Genomic DNA, 19,026 nt, shown 5'->3' on the forward strand with positions numbered 1-19,026 from the left:
TAATAGACTTGATGACACTGATGCATCATACTTTCTTTTGTGCGGCAGGCCCAGCCATGCAAGACCTGGTTGTTCTGTGTTCTTAAGAAATCCTTTCATGTAGACCCACTTTGATGACTGGACATTTACTTGTCTCTTCTCATCTGTTCTGTGCTACTTATTGCTTTGATTTTTTCATTGCATTAACTTTGTAAATCAGTAGGGTACTTGAGTATTTCAGTCCCAGCATTGTTTCATTGGAATCCATCTATGCTATACTATGCATACTGATTATGAAGTGCTTATGGTTTGTATTAAACATACAGCCACCCATATATACGCACAAATTCTTTCATGAATAATGTGTACTGCATAAATGTCTAGAATGCATGTGTGAAGTATCTGTTTTAGGAAAAACTAGGACAAAGGAAATAAATGGTTTCATAGTTTTTTCTTTAAGTAAGCTCAGGGTATTGCCAAACACATACATTATATCAAGACTTCCACTGGCAAGAAATAGCAGTACATAAATGTTATGTGTAGGTTAATGTAAATAGTCGGAAGTGTGGAGATCATGGGCAGCAAGTTTAGTCTGAAAATATCTTGGTATACTGAGTTGCTCTTATTTAAGTTTGAAGATTTGTTATCTGTGTATAAGCTATGTATTTGCTTAAGCTTCAAATTTAAAATTTAAGTAAATAAAATTACACATTTCCAGTAGAGCAGTAGTAGTCAGCATTTTTTTTTTCTGTCTTTGCCATATTTATTTCAATATGAAGGGAGACAGCTAGGAGCCCAGGGAAAGCAGTGTGCAATTAAATTGGCATGGTTATGATTTCTGTAACTGTCTAAAGTACATAGTTACAATCTTTATCAGATAAAAAAACTGCCATATTTTGTTACAGAGAGTTCTCAATTCTTGAAGTAAAATGCAAAAGTATCATAGTTTTTTCTTTGGAATTTAAACATTAAATAAATCAGTAAAAAGATATGAGACTATTGAAAAAACTTTCTTTTCCAGGTGCCAGTTCTACAGATTCAGAGAGTGAAAGTTTAATTTTCAAATTAAAATCTGGAGCTATGCCACAGTAAGTGTGTAAAGCAGTACCAATATTGTGTAAATGTTCTTAAAAAGGGATGCTGGAAAACCTTCAGTAGTTTTACAATCCGAATAAGCATCTGGGGTACATTTGTGTATGTCTTGACTTTTCTACTTCTCTCATGTAATACGAATGTGCAGTATTATAACTGCAGATTGTATTAATGTGCTTGCTCTGTCAGAGAAGGCTGGCCTCCCCTGACAACAATTTTGTCGATACCAACTTTTCATATTCAGAAGTAAGTTCAAGTTAACCAAGTTTTCATTTGTAATCACCCAATCCAATGCCTCCAGAGAAATATGTAGAGGACTACAATTAAAGAAACAAAACACGTTTTAGTTTCATCTTTTATTTTATGAGGAAGTGTAAATTAACCAAAGGTTGTGTTCTACTCAAGCTTCATCCATCATGTTGATCTTCATCATTCATGTTCATCTTTTCAGTTGATGATGACATATTTAAATATGTAGAAAGTACAGGGTGGCTTATGTATTAAAAACGTACACATTTTTATTTCAGATCCTATAAAGTGCTTGCTGGGTTTTTATTTTTCAGGGCCCAAAAGAAAACCACTTCTGTTTCCTTGACAATAGGATCTTCTACGCCAAAATCTGGAGTGACCACAGCTGTAATTCAACCTATCTCTGTGCCCAGTCAGCAGGTATTTTTAGACACCAATTTTTAAATAAGTGTTTCAAATTTTCTTCCAAAATTTACAACTCCTGAAAAACTCTGTCATTTTGAGGAATTACATTGTTAAACTATAAACTTACATTACTATATTAACAATTATGATTTTAAAAAATTAAGTGTATATCCACTGAATGGGACATAAAAGTAAATATACATATGGATTCTTACACAATGTGTATCCACACAGCATGTGAGCAGCAGGCAAATCTGGTGATGGTGAAAATTACAGAGTTTATCACTTAATAGTGACTTGTTCCAGTCCCAAAAGAATGTGCTACAAATGAATGCCTGCTATATTTTTTAGTAAAAGTTGTAAATGTTGTTATTAAATTTAATATTTGTTGTCATTTCTTTGGGCCTTTTAGAGAAAAATAAATTTTACTACCTAGACATTAAATATAGAAAATCACTGTTCATTCATTTGTACACGTCTTTAATGCCATTGTGGCTGACTTAGAATTTACATATAAATCATAAAATACAAACAAAATAAAAATCTCTGTCAGCCTGTACATGGTAAATTCTTTTTCCTTCCTTAGACTATCCTTGATAAGCTTTTAGGTACCTGGATTTATTTATCACTGCATCAGTGAAGGGATGTAGTAGCAGGAGAAGCAAAAATGCTTCAGTGCAAAGGATTTACTTGAATCATATTAACAGGAGTCAAATTCTCAAAATACTTGTAGGCAAAGACAATTGGATACAAAATTCTCATTGGAAGTATAGAAGCCTTCAAAGCTTGCGTTTTGATTTCAGAAATATAACAGACGTGAAATAGTGATGTCTCCCAAGAAGTGTGGTAGAAAGAGAACACCATCATAAGACTGCACACGTGAGGATTTGTGTTTTTGCATGTACATGGAGGCCATATCCTTGAAACTAGTATTTTTTCCATTTTATAGCATTGTTGCATTGCTTTGCAGGTTCAAAGCCCTACTTCATACCTGCACCATCTGGATGGACCCAAGCCTATCTATTCTGCACCTATTTTTACAAAGGTAAGTTTTATCCGTCATGATTTTTATATCACACTTTTGTAGTCCAAAAGAAAATATCAAAATTATGTATCCTAATGCAGGAAGGTTTGATCATGTTCAAACTTTTCAGTGTCAATGACTTCCGAAGAAAATACTTTTCCACTGCAACAATGAAGTTCTTAGGCATTCTACTACGGATTTACGTGAATATTCTGTATGAGTTTGTCTTACACCCATGACTGTTCTCCATTGATAAATGTTTGTAAAATATAGCAAGGTAAACACCAATTACGTATCATAGTCTTGACAAAGCCTCCTTCACAGTAGTTTATCTACTGACAAGAGCAAATAACACAGGCTTTTTAACTCTGATTTAGAAAAAAAAATTGTAAAAATCATAGAATTGCTTAGATTGGAAAAGATCTTTAAGATCACTAAGCCCAGCCATTAACCCAGCACTGCCAAGCCCACTACTAAGTAATGTTGATAAGCGCCGCATCTACATGTCGTTTAAATACCTCCAGGGATGGTGACTCAACCACTTCCCGGGGCAGCCAGTGCTTGGCAACCTTTTCTGTGAAAACAATTTTCCCAATATCCAATCTAAATCTCCCCCGTCACACCCTGAGGCCATTTCCTCTTGTCCTACTGCGTGTTACTTGTGAGAAGACCCCATCCCCACTTCATTACAAATTCCTTTCAGGTAGCTGTAGAGAGCGATAACATCCCCCCAAGCCTCAGTTTCTCATGACTAAACAACCCCAGTTCTCTCAGCTGCTCCTCATAGGATTTGTGCTCTAAACCCTTCACTGGCTTTGTTGCTCTTCTTTGGACATGCTCCAGCATCTCAATGTTTTTCCTGAGCTGGCCAAAACTGAACATGGGATTTGAGGTGCAGCCTCATCAGTGCTGAGTACAAGAGCCAGTCCTTTCTGTAGTCCTGCTGATCATACTATTTCTGATACAGGGACTTTTTAGAAGAGAAATTTCTATTCAGTATTTCATAGGTAATTACTTAAGTTAATATTTATCTTCACGTTCATCCCAAATCAAACTTAAGAACTGGGAATGAGGTAGCAGCCAAAAGGAATGATGCCATGCTTCCCTAATCTATAAAATACAACTTCCATTGGAAATATTATTTCATTGTGCCTCAAACAATGATTTCTGTAGTAGTAATTATTACCTAATCACGATTTGAAATGAAGTATTTCTGGTTATTACTTCAGGAAAACATTTGATTAAAAATTAATATGGAACAGCAAATAGTTTTGCCCGGAGATAAGAGTAAGAGTAAGCAAGGGTAAGCCCTGCCCTCTACAGCTGTCCAGCTTCGCTCCGTCATATTCCTGTCTCAATGTCAAGAGAGGTCTGATTCTGTCCCTTGTAATCCTGCACCCATACTGCATGTGTCACAGGAAGGTGAATAGTGGAGGTGCAAGAGATTAGGGAATGTGGTTGCTGAAAGGTTGCGAGGCAGGCAATTTCCAAATAAGAGTGGCAAACAGGAGAAATCTATCGCCCATCCAGAAACTACCAAAGCAATCAAAACTCCACTGTTTCTTCTTAATGGTCATATCTCTTGTCCCTGAAATCCATTATTAACTGGCTTAAGCTAGCTGGGACATACCAAACCAAAAAAACTAATTACAGAAGAAACAAACCAGATATGAACAACAAAATACTTCAAAACAAAACTCTTAATCCAGATTCCTGACATAAATTTCTCTCCATACAAAGTTCAGGGAACAGCTCAAAGACTTTTAGGTTTCCATGTAACAAAATTCTTACGTATTTGATTAACTAGAGATCTATGAATAAAAACTAGGCATAACTCTGAGCTTAGATCTAACTTCAAGTGCTTTGCTGCATTAAGGTCTAAAACTTTGTCAATAAATTGCAAAGGAAATTAGACACCCACTGCAGAGTAAAAAAGACTCTTTGATTTATAATCTTAAGATACATAACAGAGGTAAAAATAGTGGCTATAACCTGTCAATTGTGTTACTTAAAATACTATGTTTCTCTCTCGATGCAGCTCTTCCTTAAAGATCTAGATGTTTCCTAAATTTTTCACATATATATAAGCATTTATTACAGCCAGAGTACTGTGTCAGAAGCTATCCATACACTAGTTAATATAGCCTAATCATATTGATGTCATCTAATTTTGCTTGGTTTGTTATATATGGCTCAGATTAAAAGCAGCTCCACTTTCTAGAGCTGGACCCAAAAGCAGCTCAGCTACTGTCTCAGGATTAAGTCAATTGATGTGTAGTTAGTTCCATAATTTTCTTTTCATTTTGTGGAAGAAGAATAAAAACAGAAAGCTCAAACTGTAGCGATCTGCTTGTGTTAATTTGAGGAACTAAATACTTCTACACTTTTCCCTTCTTTGGTCTTATTAAGAATGTATTTGTAAGTAACCTATTCAATAATTTTTAACTATATAGATGTATTAAATTCAATCAGAATGAAAGAAAATGCCTATTGCAAAAATGGAATGACACAATAAAATAAAGTTTAATTACAAAGGGAAGAAAAGACTATTTTTAAGAATGCAAAATGCTCTTGGTTTATTTGAATTGCGATGTTTATATTTCAGGAGCTACAAAACGCCACAGCATCTGAAGGACAAGTCGTGGTATTGGAATGCAGGGTCAGAGGACCCCCTCCCATTCATGTTAAGTGGTTTCGACAGGGCATTGAAATTCAAGATTCTCCAGACTTCAGAATTCTCCAAAAAAGTAAGGCAATGTCATGGTTTAACTTCAGCTGGCAACTGAGCGCCACATAGATCCTCATTCACTCTCCCCCGGTGTGCTGGGGAAGTGAATTGGAGAAGTAAGAAAACTCATGGGGTATAATAGGGAAAGCAAAAGTCTCAGAAGCAAAGCAAAACAAGGAATCTTTTCACCCTTTCCCATGGGCAGGCAGGTGTTTAGCCATACTGAGGAAAAAAGAGGTTCCATCACGTGTAAGTTACTTGGGAAGACAAACGTCCTAACTCTGAATGTCATCCCTTCCTCCTCCTTCGCCCAGATGTACATGCTGAGCATGATGTCATATGGTATGGAATATCACTTTGATCAGTGCAGGTTGTTTTTCCTGGCTGTGTTCCCTCCCAATTCCTTGTGCATCCCCAGCCTCCTCACTATCAAGAAGATAGAAGTAGCAGAAAAGGCCTTTATAAAAAAAGTCTCTGTATTGCCAACACTGTTTTAAGCACAGATCTTAAACACAGCCCCGTACCAGCTACTGTGAAGAAAATTAATTCTATCACAGTTAAAACCAGGACATTTTCCATCCCCTTATTCCACGCCATTTATGTCATGCTCAGGTCTCACACTAGCCAATAGATCCTCATGAACCACCACCCCACTTCTCATCCTTTGAGGTAATACACAGATATCATTCCCTTAGTCTGTGCATCATCCCTGTAAAATTTCACAAATCATACTTTGAATTCTTTTAGTCCATGGCTTTGGGCTCCATCTGTTATGACGATATTCAGGACAGGAGAAGAGGTGGTGTGTTGCATGGACTTATGGGGCACCAAAGCCAGCCCAGGCCAGGTCACCACTGCCCTTGCACTGCTTCTTGTGGGGGCTTCTCCTCAATTGTTTCATGGTGTTCCTGGTATAGTAATTCCTATAACATGCAACTCAAATCACAGGTTACAACAATTTAAAGGTATTGCCATTGCAATCTTCACCCTTGGTCCCACTGGCCCAGAGCAGTGGGTCTAACATTGCAATTAACTTCTCCCCTTGTTCCTAGCCTGGCTAGCCACAAGAGGTTCTGGCTGGAGTCACCTCAGTCAATTCCAGATGTAGTGGACTCCACTCCAAATGAAAGCCATCTTGGCCTGCACTCTGCTGCCAAAGGGATTGAGAAAAACACATTAGTGACACCAGTTGTGGCATCCCACTTGGCTGCCTTTGACTCCAGTTCATATTGAAGTTCTAGCACATCTGGCACAGCTGCACTCAGCCAAAACCAGCTCAGACAATAATCTGAAGTGGCTACTTTTAATACAGGATGGAAAAAGATCATTAAATTAGTCTGTCAGGATTCAGTTTTGGACAGAGTCCTTTCCTCTTCCCATTTCACTGCTAATGGCTAGAAGTAATAACTGAACTGCTGCTACTGACAAACAGTTTAAGTCTTCTTGATTTTGTAATGTCTGCACAGGTTCTCTGCTTATTTACAGTATTTCAGTATAATATGTTCATTCAGTACACTGATATTTATTAATGTAATCTCTAATATAATTTTTTCTTGTTTGTTTCCCTTATGATGTGGTATGCAGAGCCCCGATCTGCAACTGAACCTGGTAAGAATCATACGAAAAAATAATCTCTTGATTTCGCTAGCTCTTTGAGTTTGTACTGAAGCCATAAATAGAAAAGTGTTTCTGCTGAACATTGGTAAATTGAAACCCCCTTAAAGACAATGCTACTTTATCACACCTCCCATACTGTACTCTGTACTTTACATCAGTTCCTTTATTAGTTAAACAGTAAATTCCATTTAGACCAGCAAGGAGAGTCTCACAGCTTTGACGCAAACTTCATTCTCAGAAAGTAAATGGTTAGCATGCTACTGAGGGAAAAAGGACAAGTCCCACAAAATTCCATTACCCAAATGGTGCTCATAAGAATTACGTAACACCCAACCACTAAATGCTAGTTTTACCAATCCAGCTTGGCAGATGTGATGTGTCTTAAATGCAAGTAAAACCTGATCCCCAAAAAAAAAAAAAAAAACCACTGAATTTTTCTAACCTATTCACAACATAAAAGTCCTAGATTTCATCAAGTAAAAAGTGTTCTTCCAGCTACAGGTTTTCTCTGACTGCTTCATTTTCACATTATGTATCGTTATATACTGGGGTAGATTCTTGAATAGTAAGTGGATGCTAAAAGACTGAGAATGTTCTTTAATGTTTCTAAGTCAAACATGTAGAAGAGCAGACAGTGATACAGTCTGAACCTTGATTTAAGAGGGTGACCAGTAGTACTTGAATATTCTTGAATTTGGAGAGAGTTTTAATTATGACATTGAAAAAAACAGAAAAGTTTTCTATCTAGGGATTGGGTATTTCCAAAGAGTGTCTCTGAAGGATGTTAGCAATAGGGGGATGTTTTAACTCTGAGGGGTTGAATTGGCAGGCAGAACATACCTGGCAGCTGAGAGATATTTGTAAAGTGGCACTGTGGCCATGAGGATACAGACAAGGAAAAATGCAGCTTTCCTTTGATTTTCATGGAAATGAGAGGAAGGAAAGAAAGAAAAATCTTCTTTTCTTAGTCAGCTATTCACTAATTTTCTTGCTACTTGACAAAATTGTTATATACCTATTTTACCCCATGTCCATTATACATACACATTCCGCACACACATGTGCATGCTCTATCCTAACAGTTAATACTGTTGATCATGGTGTGCAACATCATCAGCTCTAGTATTAGCTGATGCCCTGAATATGTGCGACTGAATGATTTGATTTGTGGAGGCTTGAAATGTGAGTCATGTGAAGGAAAGAAGAGTATCAGAAAACCAAATTAACCAAATTAATGAGGAATTAAAACATATCCAACTGCTAACAATGAGCTAGTAGTACTTTATAATCATAACACAAACTTTAAGGTTTAAATATTGTAAGTTAGGGTACAAAATAGTTTGAAGAGAGTTTCAATATCATTTCAAGCCTTTGGATATGAAAATAAATAAAGGACAAAAGGTTTGTATTGAAATATGTTTAATTCTGTATCTTTCTTAGAACATTCTCCTGTAATATATATTACAGAATAAGTCTCCCAGTTTAGGTGTTTTTTTGATATCTTAAAAAGAAAAAATAATCTGATCAATAGGTTGACTTTTTTTCTCCTTCTCAGAGGAACATTTCTCCTGTCAAAGTAGCAAAATCTTTCCTAGATTTGATCTACCAACGTTATCAGAATCGTACCTTGTATATCCAGCTCATTCTTACTGTGAGCTTCTTCTCTACAAAATCCCTTGAACTGTGTTCACTTCTTCTTTTAACATGATAGATAGTATCTGAAAGGAGTGAAATTTTACACAAAAGTTTCTAAGTATAAATTTACCAGCTGATCTTAGAGATTTTCTTTTTAATATCCAATGTAAGACTTCTGTCAAAACTCATAGTCATGAATGTTTGTTTAGTTTTGGTAATTGTTTTTTTACCCTTTCATGCTCTTTAGTAAACCTAATGTGTATAATCCTAGATGAACTAAATATTTTAGAGTAGGAATGCAACATTATCTAGTAGAAGGGAGAAGGACTTTTTTGCTAGAAAGAAAAGGTTTCCTTTGTGTGAATAGTTGAGTACAAAGAAAAACATGTATTATGCTTCTTGATAGAAGATTTTTTTTCACCAGCTAATTTTCATATTGTTAGTTACAAGGTTTGTATAGCCTCTCTGACAGTTATTGCTGTGGAAGAAGTAAGAATGTTGGTATTAGTTCACAAAACTATCAGCTTGCTTTCATAACTGCTACCTGAAATAGGAAATAGAAGGTGAGATTCTGAGTCCAAAGAGTTCATCGCTTTGCCAGCCCTCTCACAGACCTGCGCTATCATGTTGGAAGTGCTGAATATTGTCCTTCCCATTTCTGGTTAGCTTGCAGACCCTGAGAGAAGATACCTGAAGTCTTCTAAAGGGTACTAAGGAATGGATTCTTACATGAAAAGTGCATTTCTTAAGTGCATTTCTTCTCAAGTGCAGAAAAGTTATTTAATGTCGATGTATCTCATACCATTCTCAAGGGAGTTGGCAAGACAAGAATAGGAAGACATCTCAAAACAGTTTTGGTATCTGTATTGTTGCAGTTTTATAGACATAACAGTAGTGGATGCCTGACTGCAGTGTGTCTGGTTTGTTGTTGGATTATATCTTTTTTCATGCTTGTAATTATGTTGCAATATATATTTATGAACACCTTCCTGTACTTTCACTCTGTGAAAGAATTTCAGTTTGGTATTTTGTTCTCCCTGGATTCATTGAGCTAAGTACTATACTATTCCTTAAGATTCATGCACTTATCTTTTCCGACTAAGCCCTATTAAATAATGTAGTGTCTTAAATAGTGCAGTGTCTTACTCACTACAAAAATTAATGACAGTACACTTACTGGTCTATTTGTGTAGGAGTTGACACTGTGCATGCAAAGGGAATGTAAATAAAGTTTGGGCAAAATGTAAATATTTCCTTTTGGCATAAATAATGAGAAATGTTTGGTGTATTAGTAGTACCACTGGTAATAACTAACAGTGAGTTTTAAGATGTCATGAAGAATCTTAAAAGTTCTGCAACAGGAAGCTGGATGTGGGTATCAGAAACCTAATAGATGCAGCACTTGTTTGTGATATAATTCATACTCTTGGAAGCCAGACTAAACAATGCCTTCAGAGGAAATTTTTCATGAGCAAACACATAACTGCTATTCAATGCAGACGGTTAATACATACGCAAGATTGATAGGGAAACCAATGTGCATATGCTAGATAAGTATTCAAAATTTTGAAAGATGGATGTGTTTTCTAAAAATTTTTCCAAGTTTAAAACAGTCATGGAATTTTACATAAATTGTAACAAGTTGTAGTGTGACTTTAATTGCTGGTTGTCAACCCAAATCCAACCATCAATAAACACTTCCTAGCACTTGGTAATTTTGGTTATCCTTTGATAGGTCAGTACTAATGATTTAAAATAAAAATATTCCATGAACTCACACAGGTAAGAAATTAAGAAGCAAGGGGGTTTTTTTGGCTACCTTTTTTTTGTTACATTCTATCTACTCTAATGTGTTTTGCACTCCTTTTTCTGTCTAGACAGAAATCAGTTTGCATTGCAAATCCCTCCAGACTGCTTCGTGAATTAATAGCTAGTCAGATTACTTAAAGCCAACATCACAGTTTGTCAAATTACCTGTTCTGTACTTCTTTCTTGGACATTTTGACTTTATACTGATTGAATCCTTCAAAAACAGGCTGCCTGAGAATGAAAAATCCCATGGAATCACTTGCCAGCTGTTGATATTTTGACCATTACTCAGCTGTCTGGAGACAGCCACAAACTGTATTGAATTACATTAGAGCGATTGTCTAACAGCATGTAAGAAGAAAACTGTATGAAGTAATTTTGCTTAAATTGCCAGGGAATTGCCACATACACATGCTTTTTTTTCCTAAGCACAATACTGTGTATGTTCACCAAACACATCTCAAAAGATAGTCATCACTTCTCTTGGATTGTGCTTTCTTGTTCCCTGTTTAACTGCTCTGTTTCAGGATTTCCACTCTAGTAAGTATGTCCTTTAGAAATTCCCCCCTATTTCTACATTATTTTTGAAACTGAAAATATATGGCAAATGTTACAGAAATCCTTACTGCTTCCCTGCACCAAGAAAATCCTCTTTCTTGTAGCTGATGAAATTCAAAACATAGAAGCTTTGATAGGTTAGAATGCATGCCAGATCCTTGCACTTTTTAGTGAAAACAAAATACTTACCACTGAGGGTCTGTCTCCTTCTTCTGAGAAGCAAACAAGGGCTTGGAGAGAACAATCTTCTATGAGCCATATCTCAAGAACCCAGATGAAGCAAAAAACTGAAAATAGGCTAAAATTCTCCTTCATTTAAGATGGTCTGATCTACTTACATATTATTGTTTGTCAATTACATTTGCAGTTGTACTTTGTGCTCCCAAGGTACCTAAAGAATTCTGTTCCTGTAGTGACCTCATCTTAAGTCTGACTGCTGCAACTATCCTTGCTTGTTGATGCTTCCAAATTCAAAGTAAACATTTGATCTGTTTTGTACTATGTCATTTAAAAAAAAAAAATCTTTCATTCCTCTCCAACTGTAAACATTTAAAGCTTATTGGAGTACCTAATATTCACAGCTATGTTGCTGAATGCATTCATTCAAGCCTTGATGTATATACCTGACTTATCTGCAAGCTGGGTGGCTTAGGCATCTACAGTATCATAACTGCCTTAGTGTAAGCTTTAGCATAAACTTTTCCTTGACACTGATAAATGGCTTAATTTCTCCTCAAACCTGAACAATGTTTTAGGGGCTAAAACTTTTCTTGCCATAGCAGTGTTCCCATTTATTGTACTCAATCTGGCTAGATAGCAGATATCTTGGTTATTGATTACATATCGTGTCACCTAGGCTCTCTACCCTAAAACTGCATTTTATTGCTCACGATCCCATTTCCTGTTGTTCAGTTTTCTTATCAGTCTTTGGTAAGTACTGTTTGAGGTTTCTTCAAACATAGTCAGTTTTATGCATCTTTGTAGTGGTTTGGTCTAAAATACTCATTACTGTTTATCTTCTGTGAGATAAGAATTAGGAGAAACGCAAAGCAGGCACCAAACTTGAAAGAATATAAAGAAGTTTATTAACAGACCTAAAAGAAGAAAAAAAAATTATACTACCTTCAGAACTCTCCTCCTCCCCCCACCTTCCTCCCTTCTCCCACTGATAATGTAAAAAGACAACCCTTAAGATGTTCAGTCTGTTTACCACTTCCATAATAACCTTGTTCAGTCCATTTAGAAAGAGAAGTCTCTTCTTGCTCATGCTATGAAAACATTATCACAACGAGACGGCCGCCCACTTCCAAATATTGTTCAGTCCATTTAGGAAGAGGTCTCTCTGCTCGCATGTGAGTCCCTTCCCCCTGACTTGCAGCTTCTCCCGCAAACTGCTTTCGAGGGTCCACTCTTGAAGTTTTTTGGGGTACAATTTTAAGGTTGAGCCGTTCAGAAACAAAAAAACAGAGGCCCTTCTCCTTCCCTGGGAGCAAAGGGTCTTCCTCATCTTCATCGTTAGGACTATCTCTGGGAGCATCTCTAGGAACTGAGGTTTTCTCCTTTCCTGTTTGGAACGAAAGTCCTCATCTGGTCCATCTCTCCCTGTCCAAACTTCTCATGAAATTACAGCTGCGTCAGCATCTGCCTATCTCAGCGCAGGTGCTTTTGCTTACGAGTTGAACACTCCACCCCCCATATCTTCATGAAATTACAATAGGATACTCTGATATATCATAGCTTCACAAGAGAGTTTCAGCTTTAAGCATCTCCTCTTTCTCTTCCCTCAGGTTTTCAGCTCTTCAAAGCAATAAAAGGGTTAATCTCACCTCGGCCTTGCAGCTTTGCAGCTGGAATGTTGAATTTTTCTTATCGCAGTGGAGAGGGGGGAGAGCCGAGCTGCTCCGGCTGCCCACAGCAAGGCAGTGGGGGGGGGTTCCACGGATGGAACAGGTCCATCGGCTCCAGGGTGGCCGTGGCCCAGCCCAGCCTGGCCCAAGCAGGGCCTGGCTGGGCCCACTGGCCCCGGCTCGGGCCCCGCAGCCACCTGTCCCAGCAGCGGAAACGAGAGAGAGCTTGGGGGGGGAGTTTGTCTATTCTTAAGTGTGGATCACAGAGACGGTCGCAACTTTAAGTGGTTTAGAGAATTGTCCATATTCAAACTGGCCAGCTGATAGGTTCTCTCAGGTCCCAGAGGAAACTGTAAGCACCCCTTAGCGAGGACATCCCTTCCGGGACTATGCTTGCTAACCTATGACTAAAAACTTTACTGTTCATTTCTTGAGTGACATAAACCCTATTAAATAGGCCAGAACTGCTGTCTGACTGGGCAAAGGTATATGCAATAGTGATTATCAGAAACAGGCAACTTTTTCATTTTGTTATTGCAAGCTAAGGCATCTACAGGTCTGCTGTACTACCATTTATTATGCTATTCTGCATATTCTTCTCTATTTTCACTGTTCTCTCTTCTCTTTATATAAAAGATGCACAGATACCTAGATGAGAAGTAACCTGATGGGCCTATTGCTTTAAGTTAAACTGGAGTTAAACACTTGGGGGAGGGCCCCAACAAACACGTGTGGAACATGAGGGAGAGTAAGACACAAGTTGTCTGCAAGCTGGCAGAGTTCTGTTTTGTTGGATTTTTACCAGGAAACCACCACTGTGACTTCCCACTGTCTCCGTGTATCAAAAAACTTACGGCTTTGAACCTACATCTATGGAAATTGCTCTGTTCATTGCATCAGAATGAACAACTGCTAGCAAAGGACTGTACTTATTTCCCCAGCTGTGTGCATTATAGTGGAGGAAGCTAATGGCCACATTCAGAGATGAGGTTGCAGATATAAGAACTACTCTAATGTAATGCAGAGAAACATTCTGAAGTAAACACATTGCCAGTGATAAAATTTGTTAAAATGCAACAGTTTTCTCTCTTACCAAAGTTTATTCTTCCTAATGGACTCATGAACCATAAAGGGAAAGAATTACTCTGTAAAATGTAATCTTTCTTTCTAAATAACTGACAAAACAATCAAGTACTTGCATGCCTAAGCATTTTACATGTTTCAGTGAACAAAATGCTTTTGTATTCATTTAGTCAAGTGTTAAATATGTTTTAAGGCCCTGAGAACAGCATTTCAGGGTTGCTTTCTGGAACACATTTCTGTGATGAAGTTATTTGTCAGCTGATGATCGCCAGGAAGTAGAACAGACATTATTTCCCTCAAATCTTCAGATTCTGCTTAGCACAGTAACAGAAAGTAAAATAATTACGTAAGTCAGGATGTAAAGTTAGAAAAATACTCAGAACACTGAGTATATCCAGAGTGTGTTATGGAAATCTTGAAAGAACCTTTCTTTTGCCAAATTAGTATTTCATTTCTATGCTTTCCACAGTAGTAAGCCTTTTAGCAAGGACCTGGAGGTGAGTGATTCTTGGCTTAGAGAAGGAAAATTGATAAAGAAGATGGCAGTGTGTTGTTCACACATGCTTTTTGCCCATGCTGCCTTTTGATTTGTTCTTAGGACTTTTATGTTTTCAGTTTAACCAGTTTTCTTATGATTGATCACAAATGTGTTGCAGTTTGTTCATCTGGCTGAAATGACTAAAATTTAATCTCTGATTATTTCCATCATTAATTTACTTTGAAAATTTTTTACAAAGATTGCTGCAATCTAGCATATATAATTTTAAAACATACCTCAGTAAACAAAGCACATCATCGTAGAATCCATTAGAATTCTCTTGTCACTGAAGAGTGAAGATCAGCTCTTCTCACATGATCATTTTACACACTTAAAAAGCTGGAAGAATGTTACGCATTAATTAGCTCTGCTGTTTGGAAAATAGGACTTCTGCTGGTTGCTGTGTTTTATAGCACCTTTGCCCTCATTCAGACAGCAGTTCTCAGCCTCGTGGAGTGATCTTCTTTTGCAGTCCTGAAATGCCCAGCTTTCAGCATTCTGCTGTTAAATGAACAGGAAACTAGAATGCTGTGTGTATAATATTACATCCCCAGGGTCAGTTCAGTCCAGGAGTACGCACGTGTGGTTAACAATACAGCTTCAACTGCTTATAACACACCAAGACTCTAAAAAAAGCTGATCTCAGTAGTTCAAAAACTAGCTTGTGTTACCCATTACTTTCCTGATAAGACCTTTCATGAGTCATTAATCTTCATCTGTGTTAGATAAGATCCAACTTGCTACAGTATTACCAGACATGACTCTTGCAGCTACACAGAACAACTGGTGTGCGTTGCCAAAGAAAAGGCATGTTCTGCTGTCTGAAAACCAACTCTCAGCCAAGTATTTAGTCAGTCATTCATTTTTAGCCCATTTCCAGTACAGGAAGTTTTTGGATACATTGTCATTTATAATTGGAAAATTTTCATAACTTTTTTGTTAACTGTCTAAATGAGACAGTGGTCTGTCATTCCACAGGGAAAAAAAACCCCAGACCAATCACTGTTCAAAGATGTTTTCCTTATTTGAACTATAAGAAGTGAAGTTGACCTTACTGAACCTCTTCTACAGAGTAATTTTCGTAAGGAAGTTATTAGATTCTAAAGTATTTTTCCTCATTTTACAGTATGCATTTATTAGCTGATTTTGTGATGATGGGATTGTGTGTAAGTGTCCAAATTGCAAAATGCATTTTTCTTTTTTTATTAATTAAACTGAATGTTATAAAACGTCCCCGCTTTGGTTTTGAACTAAAAAATCAGCATAAACAAAAGAAACTCTGTATTAATTAAGTAGACACATGATGCAGCATTGTCCAGGTATAAAAATATATCGGTATGTTGTGTAAATAGTAGGATTATTTAAATTATGTGTACTGTGACATCTTTAAAAAAACAGAGTACCATTACAAGTAGAGATAAAATAAAGTAAGTTCTTTGAAGAAACTGGAACAAATATGCCTGAACAGTTAAGGGTGCCCATTATAAATTGATAGAATTAATTAGAAAAAATTAATGAGAGACCCAACCTAATATCCTTCACACAAGTTTTCTGACAGAAGCCCTGGTATAATCGAAGCATATACCATGGCTTATCAAAGTAGAATGAACAAATTTAAAACAGCTACAAAATATGTTTGTCACAGCATTCTGAAGAATTTTTGGGGGTTCTGTTTTTTATTATATTTTTAATGTATCCATTCTCACTGCTGTGCAGACAGAGACAGAAGTTATTTTCCCAAACTCTCCATAAGGGGAATAATTATGCATCTGGAGTTTTAAATACTAGTTAGTATATATGGAAGAGCTAATTGGAAGTGGTGATAAAATGTTTTCTAGTTTTACTGGGAATGGGATTTGATTTGAATGTTGCATTAAATACAGAAAAAAATCCAGAGAAAGAAAGAATTGTGTGACATTTGTACTGATGGTGTTATTTAGAGACACAAAAAGAGCTTGCAAAGATTAATTGTTTCTGGAAACCATTACATTCATTCGTATTAATTAGTACTATTCCTGCATTAAAAAAAATATATTGAGTGTGTAAAATGACTGCACAGACTTGTAACTGCAAAATTACTGTTCAAGCCAGTTTTGAAACCTTAGCTTGATGAATTTACTTCTTTCAGACACAAAGTGATTTTCCTTAAAGCCATTGATGCTGGAAGCTCTTCTGCAGTTCTCCTAGTATTTCTTTGTAAAAGTGCACTTCCTGGTGCTTCCTTTTAACATACAGTGCAAAAAACACTACATGGTACTTTAAATATGTTTATGATGCACTTTATTCTTCTGTTTATTTGCAGAAGAGATATGTACACTTGTAATAGCAGAAACTTTTCCTGAAGATTCAGGAATTTTCACCTGCACAGCAACAAATGAACATGGTTCAGTAACAAGCAGTGCACAACTAACTGTCTGCTCAGGTATGTGACAAAGAGAACGAGGAGTTTTGAATCATAAATCTTATATAATTAATTTACCTGTGAAATTGTCAGTCTGCTTTCTTTGTGGCAAATGGCTGCTGTAAGACATTATCAACCTGAGCGCATTCATATAAAGCAAACTGAATGTTTCTTTAGGTTCATTTCCTGGTTTAATATTTTTATTAATGTGAAATACATTTTTAAAGTTCTGCCACAAGCCTGGCATATTTTTAAGCATTAGGGTTCAAGACTGGATGGCAGCAGAGGGAAAATTAAAGAGATGAAACTATGCTACTAATGGTGGCCTTTTGTGAAATAGAACACTGTGACATGGTATGTTTAGTTTTGTGATATGTTTCCATATATATTGTTGTGGGATGCACTAACCCAGCTGCCATTGGAAACTTGCCATGTATACATGCATACTTCAGCATTTTTAAATTATTTGCTCCTAAATGATCCTGAAACCCCAGGAAGTAGTGTTTTAGCTGTTGTCCATACTTGCCAATCTCCATTAGTGCCTTGATTCCTGAAATAGATATAGAGAGATCAATAAAGTTTCTAGTTGTGCCTTTTGCATGGGGCAAACTAAGAAAATTAATAGCCATCCATGTATCTAATTCAGCATAAAGTATCAGTAGGAGGACTAGAGAAATATCTTCACAAAACCAAAGATATTTCACGTTTAAAAAACTGAAATACACCTTGTATTTACCACATACTTTGTCTATGACTTGTTGAAGAGACATTGTTTTTGATTTCTTTTAGCCAACTTGGAATGCTCTAGTGATGATTTCCATCATTTCTCACCACTTCCTCCAGTTGAAATTAGCTCTCTTGAGCTTCCTCCTAAGAAACATACAGATACCCACCAAGCAAACAACACTGAGTTGAGACCTGGTGTGACAGACCTTCAACAACAGCTCAATTCGCCTGAGGAAAAAGCAAATGGCATTCATCCTCTTCATGGAGTGAATGGAATGATTAACAGCAAGCCAAATGGTGATAAATCCATCCCACCTCCGGCTGTCTTGCTTTCACCCACAAAGGAGCCACCACCTGTGCTTGCCAAACCAAAGCTGTGAGTATTTTTGTTTGGGTTTTTTTGTTTCCTATAAACTTGGTATTTGTTGACAGCAAATTTTTGCCTGAAGTGATTTAGCATTAGACAAATGGACAATCACTGTGCCTGTCCCTTGAACAGTCTTCCTGCTGCTGTGATTTATGTGCCAAAGAGCTGAATACAAGAGACACTCGTATTCTTTACATAGTGCTACGTCAAAGGGAAGTACATTCTATATACCAATGTCTTTAGAGAGTTTTAAGATAAAATCACAAACAGAGAAGTAGTGTAGTGGCTGTTGCTCTGTGCCTTTTTTACCCTAGTCCCCCTACCTAAAGATCATAGTGGCCTGAGATTTTTGGATGCAATTTCTGTTTTAACACTGGTTAGGTCTTTTTATTCTGCATGTACTTGGGTTTGTGTAGTCTTGGATATTCAGGTGTGTAGCATTTTTATTATTTCTTATGTTTATGTATTACACATATCTCGTTCTGCTTTCAGCCAGATTACAATAGCTCTCTTATAGCTAGAAATCTGGGAGAGCAAAGCTGTAGGAAAGGAGAGAGAAATGAGTGGTAAAAAAGTTACAGTACCATTTTTACTTTTTGTTAATGGTGATAACTTATGCATAAGCAATCTTATGCTCCCTGTTAACTTGTTTGATTTTAACATTGTGCAGACTCCTCTTTTCCATCTCCCCCAAGAATTTTTGGAGTGTGATGAACTAAAATGCTACTTTATTTCATTTGCATCAATAGTCAGAAGGAATTGTAAATTATAAAAATGTGTTTAAGAAGCAGCATGAAACATGGTCTTCAAACTCAGCAAGGTCATTTGCTTTATTCCATGTTTTCACAGGAAACTTGCAAAGTATAAAAATGCTGTTATGCTAGCAGTCATGTTGAATTTAAACACACAAAAACACATTTGAGGCAGCAAGCCAACATTATTCCCTTTCTACTCTCACCACTTTTTCC

At 36.9% G+C, this 19,026-nt stretch overlaps 1 protein-coding gene across 5 annotated transcripts in view; it reads left to right on the top strand.

The window, feature by feature from the left end:
• The window catches only part of PALLD (palladin, cytoskeletal associated protein), a 192,849-nt gene that overhangs the window by 66,551 nt on the left and 107,272 nt on the right, over positions 1 to 19,026 (top strand). For 4 of the 5 annotated variants that reach the window (XM_010401411.4, XM_010401414.4, XM_010401413.4 and 1 more), the window contains 7 exons: positions 1,001 to 1,067; positions 1,635 to 1,740; positions 2,696 to 2,770; positions 5,355 to 5,496; positions 7,062 to 7,085; positions 16,867 to 16,986; positions 17,755 to 18,067. In XM_010401411.4, the coding sequence (XP_010399713.1) occupies positions 1,001 to 1,067; positions 1,635 to 1,740; positions 2,696 to 2,770; positions 5,355 to 5,496; positions 7,062 to 7,085; positions 16,867 to 16,986; positions 17,755 to 18,067 (847 nt within the window). The remainder of the gene's footprint in view (positions 1 to 1,000; positions 1,068 to 1,634; positions 1,741 to 2,695; positions 2,771 to 5,354; positions 5,497 to 7,061; positions 7,086 to 16,866; positions 16,987 to 17,754; positions 18,068 to 19,026) is intronic. The other variant, XM_010401415.4, reaches the window with a different exon arrangement.

The sequence above is a fragment of the Corvus cornix genome, chromosome 4 (assembly GCF_000738735.6).
Source record: "Corvus cornix cornix isolate S_Up_H32 chromosome 4, ASM73873v5, whole genome shotgun sequence".
NCBI classification, from domain to species: domain Eukaryota; kingdom Metazoa; phylum Chordata; class Aves; order Passeriformes; family Corvidae; genus Corvus; species Corvus cornix.